The sequence below is a fragment of the Tenrec ecaudatus genome, chromosome 16 (genome assembly GCF_050624435.1).
Source record: "Tenrec ecaudatus isolate mTenEca1 chromosome 16, mTenEca1.hap1, whole genome shotgun sequence".
In the NCBI taxonomy this organism is placed as follows: Eukaryota; Metazoa; Chordata; class Mammalia; order Afrosoricida; family Tenrecidae; genus Tenrec; species Tenrec ecaudatus.
Window position 1 is genome coordinate 51,012,260 of NC_134545.1, and position 24,659 is coordinate 51,036,918.

General features: G+C 49.3%; 1 protein-coding gene across 1 annotated transcript in view; it reads right to left on the reverse strand.

Moving 5' to 3' along the window:
- Positions 1-4,894: 4,894 nt before the first annotated feature.
- Positions 4,895-24,659, reverse strand: part of MACROH2A2 (macroH2A.2 histone) — a 59,706-nt gene continuing 39,941 nt past the window's right edge. Inside the window, exons 3-9 of the mRNA XM_075533981.1 lie at positions 22,100-22,206; positions 19,614-19,811; positions 17,486-17,596; positions 15,632-15,731; positions 8,950-9,039; positions 7,447-7,621; positions 4,895-5,638 (exon numbers count right to left, since the gene is read on the reverse strand). Of these exons, the coding sequence (XP_075390096.1) occupies positions 5,473-5,638; positions 7,447-7,621; positions 8,950-9,039; positions 15,632-15,731; positions 17,486-17,596; positions 19,614-19,811; positions 22,100-22,206 (947 nt within the window). The 3' untranslated portion in view covers positions 4,895-5,472. The remainder of the gene's footprint in view (positions 5,639-7,446; positions 7,622-8,949; positions 9,040-15,631; positions 15,732-17,485; positions 17,597-19,613; positions 19,812-22,099; positions 22,207-24,659) is intronic.

Below are 24,659 nucleotides of genomic sequence, written 5' to 3' on the forward strand. Positions count from 1 at the left end.
GATATGTCCCTGTCTCCCCCACCCCTTGCCACTATGGGCTTGAATGTAAAGTTCACTAAACACCCTTGAGGGAATGCTGGCTTGGGGTGACCTTAGAACCATACAGCAGGCACCGGTCAGCCGTTTCCCTCTGTCCTCAACTTGAGAAACTGACCACAGCTGAGGTGAGGCCTCCCTTGCTGAAGTGGTGCCTAAGCTGTACAGTCGAGGTGGGGGCGGATATCGGTTCATGAGCATTCGGCAGGCACAAGACCTTGCTGTTGGGGAGGCGAGATCAGAAGATTCCGTGACCCGAGCACAGAAGCCTTTGTCTTGGTGTTTGTCCTTGTACGAGTGCTCTCCTTTCAGACTGGCCTTTTGGTGAATGACTCAGCATAATGGTCTCCTGGCCCATCCATGCCATCAGGTGCCATGAGTGGTTTCATCACTGTTTTTTAGGGATGTAAAGTATTCCCTTGTGTGTGTGTGTATGAGTTTCTTTACCTAGTCTTCCACTGATGGGCATCTGGGCTCTTTCCAGGTTCTTGCTAGTTGAACTGTGCTGCAGTGAGCATGGGAGAGCGTACGTCTGTCTGTTCATGTTCTGCCTTTCACGTCTTTACAGTATCTACCCAGCTGAGTGTTGCTGGGTTGTGTGGGATTCCTATTCTCAGTTGTTTCAGGTTGGGCTACATAATTTTCCACCCCGGCTGTACGGTCACCGAGCCCACCAGCAGTGCATAAGACTTTCAATCTCTTGGCACCCTCTCCAGCATGTGTTGTTTTCTGATTTCTTGAATTGGGTACAAGGTGATAGATCACTGTTGTGCTTAGCAATCTCCTGGGTGGCAAGTGATCGTGAGCATTTTCTCGTGTTTGTTAATTATCATTTTGGTGAACTGTTTGCTCGTGTCTTTAGTCCAATGGGTTGTTAGCTTTTGTCTTATTTAGGTGCTGTAGAATTCTATAGTTTAAAAACGAGAGAACCACATCTATGGAGCAGTTTAATGGGTGATTGATGTTGATATAATTTCTTGAAATGGCTCTGATAATATACATAGTACGCTTCTTTAACAACTAAAAAAGAAAAATTCCCTCCAGATTCCTTATCTCCCAAACAAATCATGGCCTGAGGGGCTAAACAAACAAACAAACAAACAAACAAACAAACAAGGGTGTGAAGTAAAACTGAAATAGACTTGGAGTCTTTAGTGACAAACACGTTTATTAAAAACAAAAAAGAATTGTGAAGGAGGGAGGAGAAAAAAGAGGAGCTGACAGCAAGGGCTCAAATAGAAAGAAACTGTTCTGAGAATGATGATGGCAACAAATGTACAAATGTGCTTGACACAATGGATGTATGTATGGATTTTGATGAGAGTTGTATGAACCCCCAATAGAATGATTGAGAGAGAGAGAGAGAGAGAGAGAGAGAGAGAGAGACAGAGGCTGATACTAAGGGCTCAAGTAGAAAGAAAATGTTTTGGATATGTTGATGGCAATATACGTACCAGTGTGATTAATACAATTGAATGATGGATTGTTGGAAGATTTGTAAGAGCCCTTCAATAAAATAATTTTTTTAAAAGAAAACAAAAGAGGGAAAGGATATTTTTTACTGAGAGTCAGAAATCCACATTAGCACACAAAATAGAAAATTTCAACAAACAAACAAAAAAAGAATTCTACAGATTTTAGTAATTAGCTCCTTATCCAGCGTGTCATTAATAGTCCCTCCCCCGTGTTGTGGACTCTCTTTTGCGGAAGTCTTTGGATGTGCATACATGGCTTTTCTTTTGTTGTTGTGAGGTGCCATTGTGTCCGCTCCAACCCATAGCAACCCTATGCACGACAGAAGGAAACACTGTGTCCAAAGTATGCGGCCAGTTAAAATCACTAAAGCCATCGCATAGTCAAGGGGCAGAAATTACACAAGGCCCTGAGAACCAGGAGGTACAAATCGCTAGGTGCCATCTTGTTAGTTGCCAGTGACCTTGTGCACAAAAGAATAAAACACTGCGTGGTCCTGCGCCATTGTAACAATTGTTCCTTTGCTTGAGCCCATCGATGCAGCCACACTGTGCCAATCGGTCTCATTGAGGAGCTTCCGCTCTACCCAAAAACGATGCCCTCTCCTGATGAGGACCATATGTCCAAAGTACATAAGATGAGCACTCTGGCCTTTTTCCAAGACAGACTGATGGTCTTTCTTACATGCAGTTCTAATCCGGACTGGATAAATCGAGTAATAGTAACAGTGCAGTTGATGTGCATTAACGACCTCATCTTTTCCCCATGGGGTGGCTGATGGGTCCACATTGTATAGTCACCAGGACACCAGGGCTTCATGTATGTCCCCTGGCCTACAGATCCCTCATGCACTGACTGGAGGCCAACAGTGAACTATGGCCACCCTCCTACCCCTCCTGAGGGTCACCTCGAGGCCCAGCCCCCCGCAGCCTTCAGAGCTCCGGGGAATCGGGAAAAAAGCGCCTTCCTACCGTGAAGGACTATGGGAGCTAGTGTGACTACGCTCTCTTGACTTACTGTTAGGGCGAAAGAATGCCCTGGTTGGAAAGATTCCCAGGATGGTTCTAGTCCTGGGTTCCAGCCCTGCTTCACAGAGCCCTGCAGGGGCCCTTGGAGGGTCTCTCTGGCTCTCTGGGGGAGAACGGGCCCGAGTTATCCAGAATCCTCTACCCCTATCAGAACAGCTCTGTTTTGCTCAATTGTTTGTGTTTAGCCCTGAACAAGATTTTTGGTTGATTTTATTTTTGGGAGGTGAGGCGATGGGGAGGAGGATCTATTGAGTGAAAAGCTTCTTCAGAAATCCCCTTCCCAGGAGACCCTCCCCTCCCTCCACTTTGAGGGCCAGACTCCTGCTTATCCCCACACGTCACTTTGGGGTGTCTGCTTCTCTGCCTCCCGGTGTCCACGTGGGTGGTTTTGGTCACCAAGGTATTCTCCCAGCAGGAGGGATGAGCCGCTCCCTTAGGGATGGACCGTGGTTTCAGGGCCGGCCTTGGAGCTGCCTCAGTGCGCTCAGAGGGGCTGTTCCCACCTGGTGGTCCTTGCATTGCAGGGGCTGGTTTGGGGGGCAGAAGCCTGTCCCACATCCCCCTTTCTTCTCTCTGCCCTCACAGGCCCTGCTCTTCTCCCATCTCATCCTGGCCACAGGCAGCACCGTGCCGTTCCCTGGCAAGTTTAACCAGGTTTCTAGCCAGCGGGCCGCCATCCAGGCCTACGAGGACATGGTGAGGCAGGTGAGCTGGGCTGCTGACCAGGGCTGTGGGCAGAGCAGGTGGGCCCCTGGGAGAGCGGAGAGAGGCAGGTGGCTGTGGTGACCTGGTGGCAGAGGGTCTCTGTTTCGGCAGGGGCTTCATGATCTGGTGGCGGATAAGCTTCCGAGAGCTACTTGGAGCCCGTGGATGATTCCTTTCCCCTGTGGATGGGGAACAGCAGGATGATGTGATAAAGTAAAATCAATAGGGGCTAACTTAGTTAGGTGACTCTTTTCTGACAAATTGTGGAAATGATTGTGGTTGATTGATGTGGTTAGAGCTTATGCATTTTGTTTAATGGGTTTAAAGAAGCAGTAGATGATCTTAAGTCTCTCAGTATACTTTCTACATGCTTAGAATCAGGAGACTAATGAGATCAGTAGTAAACCCAAGCCAGCTCTGTTGGGTCTAGTCCACGCTGACTCATCGCAATCCTGTGGGACAGAGAACTGCCCCATAGGGTACCCAAGGCCGACATCTTACCCCAGGGGACTGCCACATCTTTCCTCTGTACAGTGGCTGGTGGGTTTGAACAACTGACCTTTCGGTTAACAGCCAGTTGCTTAACCAGTGTGCCTACTAGCTTAACCTCTGTTATTGGTATATTTGAGAGGGGATTCCTTGGTGTCATAAATGGTCAAGTGCGTAGCTGCTAACCAAGTCCACTTGGTCACACACAGGAGAGACCTGGCAACCTACTTCCAAAAAACCGGCCACTGGAAACCCTGTGGAGCACATTCTACTCTGACCCACCAGGGGCTATCGTGAGTGGCCATGTACCTCATGGCCACTGTTACTGGCATGTCTGGGAGAGATTTTGACAGTGAGAACCCTGCTTTGGACCACAGGGTAGACCCTCGGTGGCAGGAGCAGTTGGTGACCTCATCTGGATAAAGTGAGGGCCCTCCTCACCCGGGTCTGCTCCTTCTGCCGGCTTTTGAGGGCGGCCTCTGGGCATTTGCCAGTGTTCCTGGGATGCCAGCCTCACAGCGGCTCTCAGCCTGTTGCCCAAAGTCCTTTCCATTTTGTTGCCTCAGGGCCTGAAGAAAGGCCGCCTCAGCCCAGGCCAGAGGCAGAGGCACTGTGGACGGGGACTTGTGTCCAGGGCCTGTGGACAAGACTGCTCATCTTTCCAGGAGCAAGCCTTACTGTGGAAGAAGCAGGCCACTGTGGTGCTCTCTGACCCGGGGCCCAGGGCGGTGGGGGTCTAACTGGAGGCGGAGTTAAGCAATGGCAGCAGTTTCTCTTCATAGGAATCCGTGCGCCCCATGCCCTGCTTCAAGCACAGGAGACATGCGGAGGCAGAGGGGAGAGGGAAGGGAGGGTGGACAGGAGGGGACGCGTCTTCCCTGTGGGAAAGTCAAGGCAGCACCAGATGAGGCTTGAACTTCAAGGCGTCACAATACGCTGAAAGGCACCAAGCTGAGGCAGCCTGAGAAGGGGCGGTGTTTCTGCTGACCACTAGTGTCTATTTAGCTTGAAGTTGTGAAGGGGGCACAGCTTTGAGACTGGCCCTGTGCCCTCCTTGCCCTCGTTTTGTCCCGTGTCTACTCCATTTAGTGCCATTCCACAAGTCTCCACCCATGCAGACAGATCCTTGTATTTCAAACAGAAAATACGGAGACAACATGATGTAAGAAAGACAGTAAATCTTTTTTTTTCTTTCATTTTCTTTAAAAAAGAAAGCAACAACAAAAAAAGACGGAAGTAACACCACTTTAGGAGTCGTTATAGATATGCCTGGGGGCCGGGGGTGAGGGGGCAGTGAAACAGAAAAGCACCAGTTTCCATCATGGAACACACAACAAACAAAGCCCAAGTCACGCTTCCTGGGGGTGGGGGTGGGGGCGGGCAGAGGAATAACAGAAACTTTTAGGAATGTTGAAAGAATTTGTATGTATGTGTAAAAAGTCAATGCTAGAAATCTAAAACGAGGTTTGTTGTTTAAAAAAAAACTAAAAACAGGAAAAATACAAAAAACCCCCAAAAAAATCCCAAAACACATACACGGGGGAAAAAAAACCCACCTGGAGACCTGGCTCGTGACATACCAAGGCCTTTTTAACCAGAATATAAAATGCGAAGGCGCCTTGGCCGGGGGACCAGCTCCCCCTACGGTTGCCCCCCTGGTGGCACCTTCCACCCTCCGTGTGAAAAATCAAACCCCACTCAGGACTGAATTCGTCCTCTGTGGGTGAACCTGGATATGCAGCTACTTGGCATCCAGCTTGGCCATTTCCTGCACGTAGATGCCGATGCTCTCGCTGTCAAAAAGCAGGAAGTAAACGTTCTTCAGCGAGGACCCGCTGGAGTCATCGAAGTGGGCCGAGATGGCCTTGAGGGTGACCTGGGCCGCTGTCTGTTTGGGAAAGCAGTTCCTAGACACAAAGGATCGAGAATGCACGTCACTGACATGTTGATCCTTGGAGCGCATGGGAACAACGCTCTCGGGAGCTGGCGGAGAGGGGTGGAGGGCCCTGGGTCCTTGCTTTCCCTGTGTGCACGCATGCTTCTACTCATAAGTGACAGCCTGAAGGGACAGGCAAAGGGCCTTTCCCACGTGGGCAGCATTGACACTGACTCGGACGTACACTCATTTCAGCAGGGCCATCCAGCTGGCAGGATGGTGGCCCTGGGCCCTTGTATCTATGCTGCTGGACTCAGTCTAGCTTGCCTTTAAAAACGCTAGTAATTCGCCATTGAAAATATGTTTAAGCTGGTTGACGTGCTATACAAGTCATTCCTGCAGGACAAGTATGTATCCTCCAAAGCCGTGCCCGTCATTGCTTATCACTTCTGGTTTTCATTTTCCAGTTAGTGCCACTCTCATTAACCTACATGCACACACCACTGTCATTTCATCCAGGGACGGAGCACGTCTGGGCTAGTGAAAATTGCTTAAGAACCCAAGCACCTGAGAGCGAGGTCAATGCTGTTTGCCACTGAGCCAGAGCATAGGGACAAAACCATAGGAGGCCATGTAGGGTCAGCCAGCAAGCTCTCTTATATGGCTTTAGGATGGGCTGCCCAGCGTGTGGTTCCCGCTGTGCAGAGTGCAGACCTCAGGGCCTCTGGATCCTGGCTGCTCAGACTCAGCATGGCTGGATTGGTTGGGACATGATCACAGCAGGAAACTGGGTCTTTTTCCCTTCAGAGCCTTCTCCTGAACCGGGCTCCAAGTGGAAACATCTAAGTGGAAGTCCTATCTGTTAACGAAGGACATCTCAGAGCGAGAGGGTGTTCAAAATGAAAGCAATATATGGCTTTGGCTTGGCACTTGAGAGCAGAAATGCTGTGTGTGAGGACAGATGTCATGATCTACTTGACACACTGCTCTCTGGGATCGGTGACAATTGAAACCATAATTTCCCAGTACCCTCTGCAGCAAGCCTTTGGCTTCTCTTGAATGTTTGTCAAACCCTCAACTACTTGGCTCTACCGGAGGACTCAGTCGGGGATTCTGATTTGGGAGGTTTGGGAAGGCCTGCGACTCGGTGTTTCTAACCAGCTCCCAGGAGGGCTCTGCTGCTGGATCACAGAGCACACGTAGACTAGCCCGATGGTTTCGGACCATGGGCTCTAGACACGTTCTAAAGAGAGACAGTTGGGTCTTAAAATGGCACCCCTCCCCACAAAATCCAAACCCATTGCTACTGAGTTAATTCTCACTCATGGTGACGTTATTAGAGTAGAACTGTTTCACAGGGATTTCTTGGCTGTAATCTTTATGGAAAGTGGATGGCTTGGCCTTTGTCCCAGGTGCAGCCGGATGGGTTTGAACCATCAACGTTGAGATTAGCAGTCCAGCTTAAACTATGTCACCCCAGAACTTTCTAAAACAAAAGGGCTAAACAAAATTCATATACCACCTTGCCTCTGACTATTCTGGACTTCCTATCCATTCCCTGAGGCTGCTTTCCCCCAGGGTTTTCACGCCAAGCAGGCAGGGAGCTGGCCTTAGCCATGAGACCAGCCTCCCAAAGAACCTCTTGGCCTGTTTCTCTGTGTGAGGGGTGGAGACTTGGCTTGCGATACCACCTACTCAACGTGTTTGGCTGTCCTTGAAGCCTTTGCTCATGGAAGGCCCAGCTCAGATGAATATACTGGGGGTGGGGGGCAGCTGGCTCCCAGGGCAGAGGCCACCAAGAGAAACGGTACGCCGCCAGTCTGGAGCACCGCATCTTACCTGCCAGTGGGAAAAGGTGGGAATGCGACTGACTTTAGCTTCTTGTCCTCTGCTGCCGACAAGCAGTTTTTGATGGTCTCTTCAAGTTGTTCTTCACATTTGTCAGAGCCCCACTGGGGGATGTGACAGTGGATGACAAATTTGGCAGCGAGGCCGCTGGATTGGCTGACAGCAGCTAGGACGTGACAGAGAAATGCTGGGTGTTATTTCCTGAAGCCAAGAAGGGGCAGAGAAGCTAACTGGACAAGGTGTGCGCTTCCCATGAGGCTTCGGAGGTAAGTTTACCAGAACTTACCAGAACCGCTTTTGCAGACAACCTTTGGTGTTGATGGGACAGCGTGCCACCTTTATAAGGTGCATCTCTGAAAAGCAAACTTGCCACTAGGTTATGCTACCTGTTCAAAGTAGTTCCTCTTCAGAGGTGCACAGCAGGATCATCTATTGGGCTATGGGAGGCTGACGAAGGAGCTCCCCAAATGTCCACCTCCTACTCCCAGAACTGCAAATGGGTTACCTTTTATCCTTGTTACCGTACATGGCAACAGGAACTTTGCAGATGTGATTAAGGGTCTCGAGATGGGGAGATTCTCCTGGATTGTGGGGTTGAACCCACCAAGCCAAAACCCAAACATAAGACGATAAAAAAACCAAACCTCTGGCTGTTGGGTCAGTTTCGACCCATGTACTGCAGAACAGAACTGCGCCCCATGAGGTTTCAAGACACTGATCTTTTGGAAGCACACTGGCAGGCCTTCTGAGGCACCTATTGGGTGAGCTCAAAAGGCCCACCTTCAGGCCAGCAGCTTAACCAGCTGCTTCACCTCCCCAAACCAAACTGCCCCTGTAGGACCGAGGAGAGCTGTTTCCTTGGGTTCCCGAGACTGCACATCTTTACAGTAGCAGGCAACACGTCATCTTTCTCCATCGAGAGACTACAGGGTTAGAACCACCGACCTGCAGTTAGCAGCTCCACTGTGTAGCCCACTATGCCACAAGGGTGCTGCCTGGGGCCTACCATCTATGATCACAAGCAGCTAGCTTCATGTGAGAGAGGCAGATTCAGAGACAGTCTTGGTGACCCACGCAGGCAGTTCCATGGGGTAGCTCTGAGGCAGAATGGACTCAATGGCAGAGAGTGAGACGCTGCTAGTTTTGGAAGGAACCACTAGCCAATGAAGAAAGGCAGCCTCTAGAACCCGGAAGAGCCAAGGAAAGGATTTCTCCCCTAGAATCTCCAGGAGGAATGTAGCTCTGCTGGCATCTGGATTTTAGCTGAGTGCAACTGGCTTTGGATTTGTGAGCCTCTCGAACTATACAGTAGTCCAGGTACTTTATACTCCCCAGAGCCTATGAAACAACCCGCAGGGGCCTGTTTTAACTATCTGCTTCCTGGTCAACGATGGCACATTTTATTCCACTCATGGAATGTGCATGAAGCAAGTGAGGCTGGCGACAGCAAGACAGCATTGAGGCTACATATCATGGGCCCAATCCCACACTTACCTTCTGCAACTTCCAAAGGGCCTTGGGATTTACGAAGTTCCTTGACTGTTTCCAAGAACTCTTTCCCCCCCGCCTTTTCCAAGGCTTTACCTGTGAAGGAGAACAAGGGGAGCCCATTGTGCTTGTTCTACTTAATGTCATGGCAATGTTTGACACAGGGAGTCGGCCAGAAAAACACAAGCTACCCTTAGAGGCTAGCGATCAGATGCCACCATTGAAATTCTGGTTTATCAGTGCTCACTGGTGGTCAATGTCTCTGTTTAGCCAGGCTTGGGATGAAAACAACACACAGAAGCTTCTTAGGGGGTGATTTGACCGTAAAGAAGTTTGATGACATAATTTTGAAAAGACTTAAAAAAAAATTAAAACCAGACTCCAGCATCTTGTCCTGTAGATTAAATCCCCACAGTGTGCTGGTTAAACTGGCGTTTTGGTGCCTGAGTAGTTGCACCCCATGCAGCAAAGCATCTCAGAGACCCTGCCGCTGGCTTCTCCTGGGCTGGTCCCCAAGCTGCCCCTGGATATGGAGCCACAGTGGAGGCCCAGGCAGGTGGCTCAGCAGGAGCCTCTGGAGTTATGGAGGGGGGGGGGCTGTTTGCAGGCTTGTCCCCACCTTGGCACCACTACCAACCAGTGGGTTCTTGGGATCACAGGTCTTGGCCACTGCCATGTTCTCTGGGCCTCCGTTCCCAATGATTAGAGTGTCTTATCTCTGACTACCTGCCTGCTAGAAGGTTCCTGAGTCTTTGATGTCAGGACATGTCCTTCCTCGGGGTCTTGTCTCAACAGAGACCACTTGGCCCCAGGAGTTAGCGGTTTCTACTTCTGGTCCGGTAAGAACCCCACACAGTGAGGGACAAGTTGGGCGACTCACCCCAAGGCCGGCAGCTGGAAAGCACCAGCTGCTTTTTGGGGAAAGATGATGCTTTCTACTGGATGGCACCGAGTGCTTTGAGCCTTGTTAAACTCTCAGTGACCCGCAAGGACAGAGGAGCACCACCCCTTTCATGATCTTCAAGTTGTCAGGATAAAAGGAAGACGGAAGGGGCAAGACTGGGGCTGCACGCTGGATGGAGGAAGGCTCCACGAAACGGTCTCTGGACAGTTTGTGCTGCCCTTGAAGGATCAGCAGGTACAGGGTCATATGAAAACATATGTATGTTTTCCCTTTGAACACATCCAAACAAAGAACACAAACAAACACAAAAAACACACCCACTGCCATCAAGTCGATTCAGGCTCATAGCAATCCTTTAGAGCAGTGGTTCTCAACCTTCCTCATGCTGCGACCTTTAATACAGTTCATCATGTGGTGCTGACCCCCAACCATAAAATGATTCTCGTTGCTACTTCATAACTGTCATTTTGCTACTGTTGGAAATCAGGCAACCCCTGTGAAAAGGTCGTTCGACTCCCAAAAGGGTCTTGACTCAAGTTGAGGTCCGCTGCTTTAGAGGGTTTCTAAGCCTGCAACTCTTCCAGGAGCAGACGGCCTCCTCTTTCTCCCTGGGTGAGTCTGGTGGCCTTGAACCACCAACATATCGCCAGCAGTCTAACGCCTCACCCATATTGGCACCAGGGCTCCTTAAGGACAAAACCCCAAAACCCCAAACCCTCAAAGCCATCAACTTGATCCCGACTCTCGGATTATAACTCTGTGGGGAGTAGAGAGCTTCATCTGTCTCCCTTTGAGCAGCTGGTGGGTTTGAACCACTGAACCCCAGGTAGCAAGGCAACGCATACTGACTACGCCACCAGGCCTCCAAGGAAAGAGCCAGGTAGGAAAACCCCATCAATCCACCCAGGACCCCCACTTCCTTCAATATGTCTCCCCCACTTCAGGAGGAGAAGGGACATTATCGATCGAAAGTTCCAGCTCCCCGTGTGATCGACAATCAATATACTTAGACTGCTGACGTCTGTCACAGTGTCTGCATCTCGGCTTTCCCGGTGATCTCGGTGGGGCTATCTGATCGTGAGAGAGGGACCTCTAATGACTCCCGACAAGCTCGCTACATGCACCACATTTTAGGCTTGGTCCCTACAGCTGCAGAAACGCCCCCTACCCTCCCCTCCTGCCCTGGAATGTACTCCAGGAGTCTGAGCTCAGTAAATGAGTGCTAGAACACTCTTATCACGAAGACTTTAGAGTAACAACAACAAAAATGATAGCAATGGATGTGCTAACTCCCAGGAAAGTCAAATCCCCCTCAACGGTGGAAGGAAACAAGGCTGTCTTGGAGCATTATCCCACCGACTTTTAGAAGGTACGCCGATTCTCACCCGGTCTCTGTCATTGGCTGCAGCAGTGGGTGGCCCATACCCTGTGTTCTGTTTCAGTGTCCCAGGAGGAAAGGGCTTCTGGCCCAAGGGTGACCTCCTACAGCCAATGGGATGGGCCCAGTCTGGGGGGTGGAATTTTAGATGGAAATGAAGAACGAAGCCACTCTTGGCCTCTCAGCCAGCAGTGGGCCTGGGAGTGGTGACCGTGGTGACCGCAGTCCAAGAGCTTCTCAGGCAGGTAGGCTTGTCTCAAGAGGGTTGAGGCACAAGGCTAGCTGCGTGGGCTTGGAGTCGTCATGCGTCTCTTAAGAGGCCAGGAGGCCTGGTGGTTTGTGCCGGATGAAGCCTACCAGTGGGTCTGGACGGACCAATGGCCGGGCTGGCAAGCCAAGCTCTTCAATCCTGAATTCAGGCCACCATGGGGTCTGGCCTTTCTTCTTTCCTTCACTTGACTTTTAGTTCCTCTTCTCTTGCTTTTGTCACGCTGGCACTCTCCGTCTTCTGCAGAGTCCCTGTCTCAGACCGTGAATCTTTCAGGCACGTGGTTGGTTCCTGTGGCGGCATCTTCCACAGGCCACGTCATTCTTTCACCCTGCTCCACATCTCCGTTCCCTCCCGAAACATCGCCTCAAACGTTCTTATAATCATGCTTTTCTCCAAGAACCCAGTACCTATCCTTCCTCTACCTGTCACTGTGTCACGAAAGGTGCTCGCCCGCCTCAAAACACACTCAGTCTCCTTCGCGCCCATTGCTCTGCCTCTTCACCTCCTTCGGGTGGCTGTTTCTTTCTCTCTCTTCCTTCCTTTTACATTAGCTTTTAGCCCCCCCGTTTAAAAATTATTTTATTGGGAGCTCATACAGCTCTTATCACAATCCATCCATCCATCTATTGTGTTAGGCACATTTCTACATTTGTTGCCATCTTCATTCTCAAAACATTTTCTTTCAACTTGAACCCTTGGTATCAATTCCTCATTTCCCCTCCTCCCTCCCTCTCTCCTTCCTTCCCTCCGTCACAAACCCTTGATAATTTATAAATTATTATTTGTTTTGTGTGTCTTACACTGACCAGTGTCTCCCTTCACCCACTTTTCTGTAGTCCATCCCCCAGGGATGGGGTTATATGTACATCCTTGTGTTTGGTTCCCCTTTCTCCCCCACCCTCCCCTTCCCCTCCTGGTAGCTCTACTCTCATTCTTGGTACTGAGGGGTGTATTTGTCCTGGATTCCCTGCGTTTCCAGCTCTGATCTGTACCAGATCTTCTCTGGCCTAGCCGGATTTGTAAGGTAGACTTGGGATCATGATAGTTGGTGGGGAGGAAGCATTTAGGAACTAGAGGAAAGTGTGTTTCATCGTTGCTACCCTGCACCCTGACCGGCTCATCCCCTGCCGAGACCCTTCTGTCAGTGGCTGTCCCGTGGCCTACCGATGGGCTTTGGGGAGCTGTATCCCCTCTGTCTCAGGCTCAGCGCCTCTCCTGGCTCCTTCTCATCTCCTCCTGTCATCGCACGCCTGGCTTCAGGCCTCCTTGCAGCATCTGCTGCCCTTCCTGCATCAGCTCTGTCCTCGTCTCTCTCTGTCCTCGTCTCTCTCACGCTGGTGCTGCCCCAGAACGCGCTGGCCAACAGCCCTTCCTTTCTTCCAGTGCCCAGTCCTTCTGTCGTCTGTCTGCTCTGCAGTGCCCCCTCCCACCATTTCAGAAAGGATTTCCTCCTTGTCACCAGGAATCTCGATCACAATTCCACTATCAAGGACCTCTTCTTTTTAAAAAAAGATTACAGTAGACATTTATTTAAGGCAATACATTTGCAGCCCAGAATAGGTTTTAAATGTTACATTTCCGGTGGAACCAACTGCATAAAAATACTCTGAGGACAGTGGCACCCACAGATGTTAATGGTGTGCCAAGTCTATGCCCATTCTTCTCTCTTGTCCGTCCCGAATCACCTCCTTCAGATCCGGATCCAGATAGACTGTGTCCTCCTTGTATTTCTGTCCGCTGCTCTTTAGGCAAGATCTGCCTCGTGGTCCGGTCCAAGGCTCTCTTAATATGTATGACACACCGGGTCATCGCAAGGGTTATCAGGAAGCCTTATGGCTTCCACGACATCTTCGTTCTCCTGTCTGTGTCATCTCCCATGAGCCCGAGTGTACTGAACCGTGCAGCACTGAAGGACCATCTTTGAATGCTACTGAGCCACCGACCCGAGGCGGCAGCAGTGACCCGCTCACCATTTTCCTCAATGACGTCTTTCACGCCCCCCATTTCTCTCAGTTATGCTCCCCAACTTCTCCCGAGCCATCCTCATCTCATTCCGACTGATCCCGTTTCTCCGAACTGCCCCCCAGTTGCTCTTGACTGGTCCCCAGCTTCTCCGCAGTCCCCCATTTCTCTCCACTTGACTCTCGTTTCTCTCCAGGAGAACACTTCTTCCCACGAATCCTCTGCTTCTTTCCATTGAATCACAGTTTCTCTCCCTTAGCGAGTCCCAGTGTCTCTCCTCTGCTCCCCTGTCTCTCGGCACTCCCCTGGAGGAACTCCCGATGCCAGGTTCCCGCTCGCTCTCCGGTGCCGGGCTCCCAAGGACCCCCGGGTCTCCACGCGACTCACTATCCATGTCTCTCCCGTAGACTCCAGCTTCTCCGCACTGGACCTGGGCATACCACATTCCACCTCTGCCCATGGTCACGGCGTCTCCAGCCCATTCCACTGGACCTCCGTCCCTTTCCAGGGGGCCCCGTGGACTTCCATTTTGTATTACTGAGACAACATGTCTGTATTTACCCACTGATCTCAGAACCACGTGTAAACGTGTTTTGTTTGAAACACGCCTGTGCATGTCTGCACTGCAACGATGGGAGCAATACTTTTGGGCACAGCCTTGTATGTAAAGCAGGAGCACTGCCATTTTGAGAGGCAAACCAAGTTCAAGATGAAGGCCACCTAGCATAGTCCACAAAGACAAGGGGTTGGAAAGCTTGTCGGGGTGACTAATGCCGTGAAGAACCAGATGATGCCGAGAACCTCTACCAACCGCTTTGATGGAGAGCATAATCGAGGGTCCCAGACAGAGCACGGGTGAAAATGTAGAAGGAAATTCAAAATCACAGCAAACGCCAGCATTTTCTCGTCTGATAGAAACTGTCAGAACCCCTATGGATACGGTCCTAGACACCTTTAAACCTGGCACTGAGCCCTCTCTGGGCCGGAGGACCCTGTAGTAAACAGTGGGCAATGGCAGCAGGGGTGGGGAATGTCGGTGGGGCCCTCAGGCTGTCTAAGGCGCACTAAATCAATACAACCAACATGCCGGGCCTCACCAGTTTAGGGGTGAGGAAATGAAATGTTGGGCTCCATGACCGGCAAATGAGGTAGAAAAATGATTCCCTACCCCTGCCTTCACGCAATTAGCCGTGAGACCAACATGGCAACATTTGCTGAAAACAGAGTTCAGAAGACAGGAAGGGGCAGGAAAGGAGGAGAGATGGGAACCAGAAGCCCAGGGGGAGAGAGCCGTGGCATTCAGGGGATTGCGATTAAGGTCTCAAAACAAGAGGAGTATCACGGATTGAATGGGGAACTGTCAACTTTCACCCAAACCACAATAAAATACTCAAGGAAAAGAAGAGATTAAAGGTCTTACTAGAAGGCATCTTTCCCCAGAGGGGAGCTCTCATGACCACTAATAAGGTGTGGGTTTGAAGTGTGAAGGGGTCATTTTCATGGCCTGTTTTCCAACAAGAAAATACCCGGTTCTCGCTCATGCTGGGCGGTGACAAATACTCTCTCTTTTCAGGAGAGCTAGCTGGCTGCCAAACAGAACTGTATGCAAACCTGGAAGCCTGGGGGGGTTTGGGCTAAGGGGTAGGGGGTGGGGCGGCTAGTGCTACCAAAGGAGGCCCAGCTGCCAGCAATAATCCTGAGATGAGCCCTGGATCCCAGGGACAAAGCCCTTTACTCATGTGACTGTCAACAGAGTTGAAGGCAGCTCTGTCGAGGAAAATCGGATGCGGCGGTGGCCATTTCACATGTATTTCTGATGTCCACGGTAACTTCCCCTGCCCTCTCTCAGAGTACCACCGATAACATAACTCAATGGTCACAGCCTTGAAGATGTGTCCTTTTTATTCGAGATGCATGTTTCCTTTTTACCAACGACATCCTCAATCTTTAAATCAAAACACATGCAGCATCTTATCCCAAACACGGACATGAATATTTATAGCAGCACTCTTCATGGTGGCCCCGATTGAAAAAGTGCAGAAGGAACCAGTGTCCAGTCTGGTAAAGCTGTTTGGATACACACAAAGCACCCCGAGCCAGTCGCAAGTCAGTAGTGACCAACTTCCCCCAAGCGTGACATTGCGGCACCGCCAATGAAGTTGCAGGACCTTACCGATCTCTTCCTTGAGGTCGATTTCAGCCGTGGTTGGGTGGACAATGCCCTCCACTCTCATGGAGCCAATATGGCTGATGTCACTCTGGGTCAGGGATAGCTGCGTCAGGGAGAAAGGATGCAGAATTGGGAGAGATCAAACCCCACTGAAAACCTTCGTACGCGGTCTCCCTCCCTTAACCCTCTGAATTCTACAGAATGTTGATGGGAAGAGGCTGCTTCTGGAGCGATAGCCTCGTTTCCTGACATCCAGGTTTTAGCAGACTCTCTGGAACTCAGGGGACTTGACCTTCATTTGGAGACGCCTCTTCCTGCACCACTAGTGGGGCCACCTTCCCATGTGTTTCCCTGTAGCTCCTGTCTTTGGTTCCCAAGCTGAGGGGCCTTGGTTTTGGTACGTCACCCTCAGGAGCTCCTGCAAGGGGAGCCCACGGCTCTGTGGCTCTTCTTACAGCAGTACCAATCAGGATTTGGGGGCAGGGCTGTTAAGTGATAGTGATCCTCAGAGTCTGAACAGCCAAGGTCTGGCCACCTTGTCCCTTGGTGACCACATCCTTGGGGCTACCCTGTGCCCTGCTGCCTATGTGTTTGTAGCCTAGTGGAATGGAGGGGTCGTCTCCCTATCCCCCACTAGATAAATGAAAGCAAGCTTTCCCCCATGGCCTCATCCTCTAAACCAGGTACGGCTGAGTTGATTCTGACTCATTGTAACCTCCCTGTGCATTCAGAATAAAGTGGGGCTTTTAATGGCTGTTTGTTTTTCCTGAAGTAGTTTGCCAGATCTTTCTTCTGCGATGCTTTGGGTAGACGAGAAACCCCTATTCTTTCAGTTCATAGCCAGGTGCACGACCCAGGGACTCCCATGGATACTCTCTAGAGCAGTGGTCCTCAACCTGCAGATTGTGACCCCTTAAGGGGTCACACAGCCCTTTCACAGGGGTTGCCTGATTCACAACAGTAGGAAAAGTACAGTGATGAAGTATCAACGGAAATCATGTTATGGTTGGGGGGGTCACCACAACATGAGGAACTGTATGAAAGGGTTGCGCGGCATGAGGAAGGTTGAGAACCACTGTCCTAGAGGGAGCAGCAATTCTGCTGCTTTGCTCTCCAGGTGAACTAGGACCCGCCATATTTATGCCCTTCTTATGCCCAGTTGTTCGAATGGAGGTCACACGATTGTCGGCGTGCCAGCATGCAGCCAGCAGAGAGATGATTAACAGACACTGCTTGGATAATGTATTTCACCCTAATCGGCTCCGCAGGGGAGTCATCTGCTCGGTCAACTGCACACTCATAGGGATGGGTTATTTGCATGGCCGGCCGTGCCGGTGCTGTGTTGCTGAGGACTGCCGCCGTGCATAGCCCCGTCTGTTCTTTCTGCAGCCTCAAAAGGAGTGCAGGCTGAATTATTGGTGAAGAATTCCTCTCTTTAACAGCAGGGATGTTAGGAAGCAGATTTCCATTTCATTCTTTGATACATGGCATTGGACTACATAGGCAGGGTGTTTGGAAAGTCAGTTCTGGGTGGTTCTGCTGGGCACAGAAATAACTGAGGCGGAGGGGATCCCCAGGAAAATCAGAGGCCATTCTGTCTACTGATCGGAAAGATTCTCTGTGCTTAACCTTCAGCCGACAGGTCAGCATCAACAACTTCCCCACCTGAAAGAGCTTGTTACCACTCACAGAGGAGAAACCACCGAAGCTCGTTGGTTTGAAACATGAATAATTCAAGGACCGCGAGAAAGCTGTATCGCAGGAGCGAGGGACGATGGAGGCACCGTTTCTTGTAAACAAAAGGTTATAAAAATGCAGTCATGTTTTGCTGTGGCACATTACAATCGTCTTTATTACCTTCTGCCCTAGAACAAGGCTCTTAGAAGACAGGACGGTGAATCCCTCCCCTGGGCCGTCTTCCGAGGTGGAATTCGAAGTTCCTTCCTTATCGCTGTCCTTTGATTTGGACTGTTGGTAGAAAACAGAGAGACAGATGGGAAGAGTCCCCCCAGACGCCCTCAGTGGGCTATGGAGCACCTCCCATGGCCGCTACAAGTTGGGGACAAAATGAAAAAGCTAGCCATCAGGCCCTCCTACGTCTCCACTGAGAGCAGCGAAGGACAGGCACACGGAAATGGCCAGGGTTCTGTGGGAAATCAAGTGTGTTTAAAGCACCCTCCCCGCCCCCGTGCCTCTAGTCCTCGCCCAAAGCTAGACGCGTGCACATCATGATGTCTTGCTTTCCCCGGTGACTATAGTTGGTGGGACCTCCACAAGCCCTCAGGGGGATGGCTCCCAGGACACTGCTCTGGGACGGAGCGGAGGAGGTACGGCCAACTTGTGGCATCTTTTGTTTACCATGAAGAGCCGCAGAACGATAACCTTCGGAGGCCATCGGCTCTTCGTCTGTGAAAGATGGACACTGAACACGGGAGATGGAAGAACAATCGGCCCGTTGGAACTCTGGTGTTGGCCACGAGTAACGAAAGTACCACGGACTTCCACAAAACAAACAGTTCTGTCCTGGGACGTCCAGCCCGACGCTTCTTGGAGGCAAGGGCGGTGAGACTTCATCTCACAGACTTTGGACAGGCTGTCAGGAGAGCCCGGTGCCTGGAGAGGAACCTCATGCTTGGTAAAGTTGAAGGGCAGCGAAAAAGGAGGCCGTTGATGCTCTGGACTAACACAGTGGCTCCACCCATGGGCACAGACATAGGAACAACCGTGAGGGTGGCATGGGACTGGGCAGTGTTTTGTTCGGTAGTACCTGAGGTCGCTATGAGTAGAAACCGACCGGACTGCACCCAACAGAGGCAGTGCAGCCCGGCCATGGGGATGGCCCAGGGCTGCGGTTCCAGGGCTGTCGCAGTCTTGAAACGCAGTGGGTGCAACTAATACGTGGGTTTTACATTGGATTCAGACCGTCATAGCTACGGGTGGCTAGTGGTTCCCCGACGAGGTACCACGGCAAAGTATTGCTCCACAAATGGCCTCTCAGAGTGACAGCTCCTATCAGGTGAAGCTCTCCCAACTCAACAGACTTTTTACGGGAGACCAGCGATTTTCCCAGGGAGTTCTATTCAACAAAACCAAACTCACTGCCACCGAGGCCAGGCTGATTCGTATCGGACCCCCCTGTGGGTTTCCGTGACTCTGTTTACGGAGTAGGAAACCCAGTCTTTGTCCTGTGGAGTGGCTGGTGGTTTCAAACTGTCGACCATTCGGATCTCAGCCCAACACATAACCGCTAGCCACCAGGGTTTCTATAGAGACATAAAAATTAGCGTTCCACCACTTAATTGGTGCACATTGGAGTGCTTTAAAAGATGCGAAGAGTCAGATTTTTGCTACAGCGGATGGAAATGAGTTCTCACAAAAAGGATAGGATATAAGACTTCATATTTGGAGACCTGAAGGATTTGTAATGATCATAACCATGCCAGTTCCTGCTGAGAGCTAGCTGGATGGCTGGATACCCATGGAATAAGATTTTAACATAACTAACGCAAATAAATCTTCACACAACAAAACCCCAAAAAAATAAATTAGCGTTCCAACTGATGGTGGCAGCGATCGTACAATGGTGCTTGATCTAATTGAATTATGGATTGTTATACTATCTGTAAGAGCTCCCAATAAAATGAATAATTAAAAAGATTAAAAAATAAATTAGGGTTCCAGGTAATCTTCTCTCATCTTAAGATTTTGGTGGGGGTTGGGGAGGGGGATCTGGAACCACAGAAAGCTCCCCGCCCCACACTTCTCGTGGCCCCTGTTTGATGATGTGAATTCTTGTTTCAAAGTTTTGTTTTTCTACTCACATTCTCATGATATCCTCCCCCATCAAGGTACAGGCTTCTCAGCCCTTCAGAGAAGCTGGCACTGCCATCATCTTTCCATTTTTCGGCCCTTGAACCTTCAGCTTGCTCTAAGTGGGGGTGGGGTGGGGGGTATCCCTGGCTCACACGGTGTGACGTTGGCTCACCTTTTTGGACGTCCGTGGTTTGGCAGTCTTGGATTTCTTGCCCCCCTTCTTGCCCGATGTGGACTTCCTTCCTCTTTTCTCGGGGGGAGGGGAGAGGATCGTTTCAGACTTGCCTTTGCTCCCTCGCTTTTTGGCCAGCAGCTCAGGGTGAATTCTTGGCAGGACGCCTCCACTGGCGATGGTAACACCTTTCAGCAGCTGCGAGAGAGAAACACGTGAGCTCGGTCAGGGAAGGGCTTTCTAGTTCCAGACGGACTCTCACTCCAGCTTCTGGCAACACGTCTGAAGTCCTGGTTTTGGTTTCCTAACGAAATTGTGTAATACTCAGTCGAAATGGCTCTCTCCTTGCATAGTGTTTCTTGGCAGGCATCAAGGCACCCGTGATCTTGTACCGAAAGCAAAACAAAGCAAAGGAAAATAAGAGAGTTACAGAGGTCGCCACCAGGGTTGTTGCCCGGAGCTCTGGAATTTCAGACACAAGTGAGGATAAAGGGCTCCCGTGTGGGGAACTCAGCTGGACAGCAATGAGGCTCAAGGTCACAGCAAGGACAAGCCTCCCTTAACCACAGACCAGCAGTCTCCGCACTCTTCTCACCACGCCTTTTATCAGGGAAATATGTTCAACCATACACCGTGGCTTGCCAATAATCCCAACACCAAGCCCCGCGGACAGGGACCCTATGTAGTGTTTCTATATAGGATGAGCAGCCAAGGCTTAGCCCACCAGCCACCGTTGAGCCAATTCTGACGCACAGAGACCCCCAGTGTTTCACTGTAGAACCGAGAACTGTCCTCCGCAGAGTTGGCAATGGCTGTGGTGTTTCAGAAGTTGATGAGTGGGACTTCTCCTGAGGCACCTCTGGGTGGATTAGAACCTTCCAGTTAGTAGCCAGCTGCTTCCCTGCCCAGTGGTTCATACTGTGTGCAGTCATGCCACACTGATCCACCCTGCAGGCCCCAGAGCAAGGCTGCTCTACCTGCCTGGGACAAAAAATGCGTAGCAATAGAGACTAAAGAGTCTAGGAACTTTGATAGCAGACAAAGCTCTTCTTCACCCACTGGCTCTAATGACCCATCATCAGGCCTTAGATTTATAGGTTACTTGAACATTTTTCATTTTTTGAAATAATTCCTTTTCATTGCATTGTTCAACATGAAATTGATTTGGAAACAATAAGAGCTGCTTCCTCACCACAGAGGTTTAAAAAGCAGGAGATCCGAAAGTAAATTGACATAAACCTTTGAACCTTATGTGCTTACCACCTTGCATGGTGAGGAAGACAAGGCTTTCTACTCCCGTAGAGAGTTCCAGTCTCAAAGACCCAGAACAGAAAATCATATCGATGCGAATGAGGGGGAGACCCAAAGTCAATCTGTAGACAATTGGACATCCTCTTACAGAAGGGTCACAAGGAAGAGATGAGCCAGTCAGGTGCACTATAGACTGATGAAACATACAACTTTCCTCTAGTTCTGAAATAATTCCACCCACTATCATGATCCCAATTCTGCCTTATAAATCTGTCTAGGCCAGAGGATGTACACTGGTACAGATCATAGCTGGAAACACACGGAATCCAGGACAGATAAACCCCTCAGGACCAATAATGAGAGTAATGATACCATGAGGGTGGGGGGAAGTTGGGGGAACAATGGAGGAACCAACCAAAATGATGGACATATAACACCCCCTCGCCCAGGGAGATGAAAAGTGGGTGAAGGGAGACAGTGGACTATGTAAAATTTGAAAATAATTTATAATTTATCAAGGGTTCATGAGGGAGGGAGGGTGGGGCAGGGAGGGGAAAAATGAGCTGATACCAAGGGCTCAAATAGAAAATGTTTTGAGAATGATGATGGCAACGAATGTCCAAATGTGCTTGACACAATGGATGTATGGATTGTGATAAGAGCTATAAGAGCCCCCAATGAAACAATTAAAATAAAAGAGTTCTAGTGTCAGAAACTCACAGGGGCAGTTCTCTCCTGGCTCCTGGGGTCGCTATGAGTCAGAAGTGCCTCAGCGGCAGTGAGAGCCACCCTGCAGACCCTCAGAGGGGCTGTGCACTCTACTTTGGAGATGGCTGATTTGTGCTACAAGGCAGAGTCTGTTCCTGTTCCTATACATAAGTAAGGATCCCATTGCCCCATCAAAATAAACTGGTCTTTGGGTGAAGACACTGAGACGAGCATTTCACACGCCTGGTGCACTCCTTCCTGGCAGCACATGGAGTTTTGCCTTCAGAGAGGAAAAGAACTAGCCAGACCCAGAATGTATGACGGTCTATTCCAGAGACGGTTTTGGTTCGAATCTGAATCATAAAGCTCACGGAACGTGGCCTTCACTCATACAGTTTGGTTTTTGTGTCTTTCCTGTTTCACATATCTGTTGGGGCTGTAGAAGGAAGGATGTAGCCAGCTGGGTCCCCGTGCAGAAGCTTGTTGGACAAAGGGACTGTGTGTCTGGTTTGAGCCTTCAGCGTTACCTGGTTGAGCTCCTCATCGTTGGCCACGGCCAGCAGGATGTGTCTCGGGGCTATCCGAGCCTTCTTGTTGTCCCTTGCGGCATTCCCAGCCAATTCCAGAATTTCCGCTGAAAGTACAAGAGGGTGTTAATAGGCAACTATAGAATGGAGTCTGAGCTTTTAAAAAACGTTTCTTTAGAAACTCTCTTTGAGTTCAATCATTTGTAGTCATTCATGATTTTTTTTTAATGCCTGGATCTGGAAAGAAATTTAGAAAACAGAAAGGAATTAGGTCACACACAAGTAGGGTATTTTAGCAAGACCTGATAAATGACCTATGAGAAAATCTCCAAGTTATCTGTCCACAGATGAGCTTCAGGAAGCACATGGAAAAATGGAACTAAAAGATAATGGAATTTTTCCACGAACTATTGAAAGCCCCCCTCACATATCCTCTGGACTCCTATTATATATTTGGATCCCTGATCTTTTGCTGAGCTTATTACCATAGCAACAAAGACCACACCCCCCAGCCTCCCTTTCTGATAAATGTGGTCACGAGACTAAGTTCTGGCCATGGGAGATGAGCACTTGCATTGTACAATCCTACTGGGAAGGATCCCTCAACGAAGGGGCTGTGCCCTGCTCCCGGCCGAGAGAGCAAGATCATTGGAATTAGAGCAGCCCTCTTTGACCAATAGGAAGAAGTTGTGGATCTCAAGATGGAATGAGCCTGAGCCGCTGATGACAGGGGAGCCTCCTCATTAACCTGCACTGTGTGTCCCACATGTCTTCTGCCATTGTAATTCCAATTGACTCAGAACCATACCACAGGGCCTGCATTTCCTTCAGCCTACAGAAAGGAGGGCCGTCTCTGGAAAGAATAGTTATGTTGTCACTCAGGTCTGTTGTTCAGGTCTGTGGGGGCCACTCTCCTAATTCCCTTTCCTCCTTTGCTCTTGTTCTGCATTGTCACCCCAGGCTGCTCTATCTGAAAGCACCTCGAATAGGAAGGACTGACTTACACTACAAGGCGAGGAAACGCCTAACCCAGAAAGTGCATTACTAATGGGGATGCCCCTAATTCCTTAGAAGGAAGGATGTTGGGGTCCGTAGTCTTCCATCTGTTCCTCAGGACCTACATGTGACTCTGACTTTAATAAATAGTAAATGTGAGGAAACAAAAAAACTATTTTATGGGTTATCCAAAAATTTTTTTTGTGTCAACAGTAAAAAAAAAAGGCTTAAGTGAAGAGCAAATGTTCTGAGAATGATGAGGGCAATGAATATGTAAATGTACTTTACCCAATTGATGTATGTATGGATTGTGATAAGAGTTGTATGAGCCCCTAATAAAATAATTTTTAAAAATCCAGCTCAGAATTTTATAACATTTGTGTGTCTTTCCCATATGTCTTCTGCCTTATTATTTTACTTTCTACCTTGCTTTTATGAGGATGTTCTGTTAAATCAAATCTGGCTGCCTTTAAATGTATGAGTGACTTGTTCAACATCATGTTGGAAGGTTTAGCCCAAAGCATTACACAACAAAAATAAATCAATGGAATGCAATTGGGCGATGAAGTGAACCACTTGCTTTTTGAAGATTATATGATTTTATAGCGAGAGAACCCCAAGGACTACACAAAAGTCTGTTGGAAACAATTGAGAGATTTGATAAAGTAGCAGGATACAAGATTAACAGGAAGAAATCAATTGGATTCCTAAGTACCAGTGAAGAGAGCCCCCCAAAAAGACATCAAGAAAACAATACCATTTCCAAGAACCTCACCAAAGATGAACTACTTGGTATTAAAGCTAACCAAAGAAACAAAAGACCCGTACAAAGGAAACTATAGAGCATTATTACAAGAAATCAAGAGAGACCGACACAAATGGAAGAATACATGTGTTCATGGATAGCAAGACTTACTATTGTAAAATTGTCAATACTACCTAAAGCAATCTACAAATACAACAGAATTCTGATCCAATCCCAACTTCATTCTTTAAAGAAATGGAAAAACCAATTACCAACTTCATGTGGAGAGGGAAGAGGCTGAGAATAAGCAAAGAACTTCTCAAAAAGAAGAACACAGCAGGAGGGTTTGCACTACCCGGCCTCAAAACCTACTACACAGCCATAGTAGTCAAAACAGTCTAGTACTGATACAATGACAGATACATAGATCAATGGAACAGAATAGAAAACCCACAAATAAAAGCATTCACCTATACAGCCAACTGATTTTCAACACAGGATCAAAAGACATTCCACGGGAAAGGGATACTCTCCTAAACAAATGGTGCTGGGAAAATTAGATTTCCATATACACAAGGATGAAACAGGAACCATACCTCTTGCCATGCACAGAAACAAACTCAAGATGGATGTAAGCCCAAGAGCTATAGGGATCCTTAATGAGAAAATTGGGAACAACTTAAGGGCCCTATTGCAGGGCATACACAGACCACCAAATATAATAAAGAAACACTCACAGTGAAGGACAAAAGAGATGCCTGGGACCTGTGAAAAATACAACACTTCATTAAAAGAATAAAACGACAGGCAGGGAGGGGA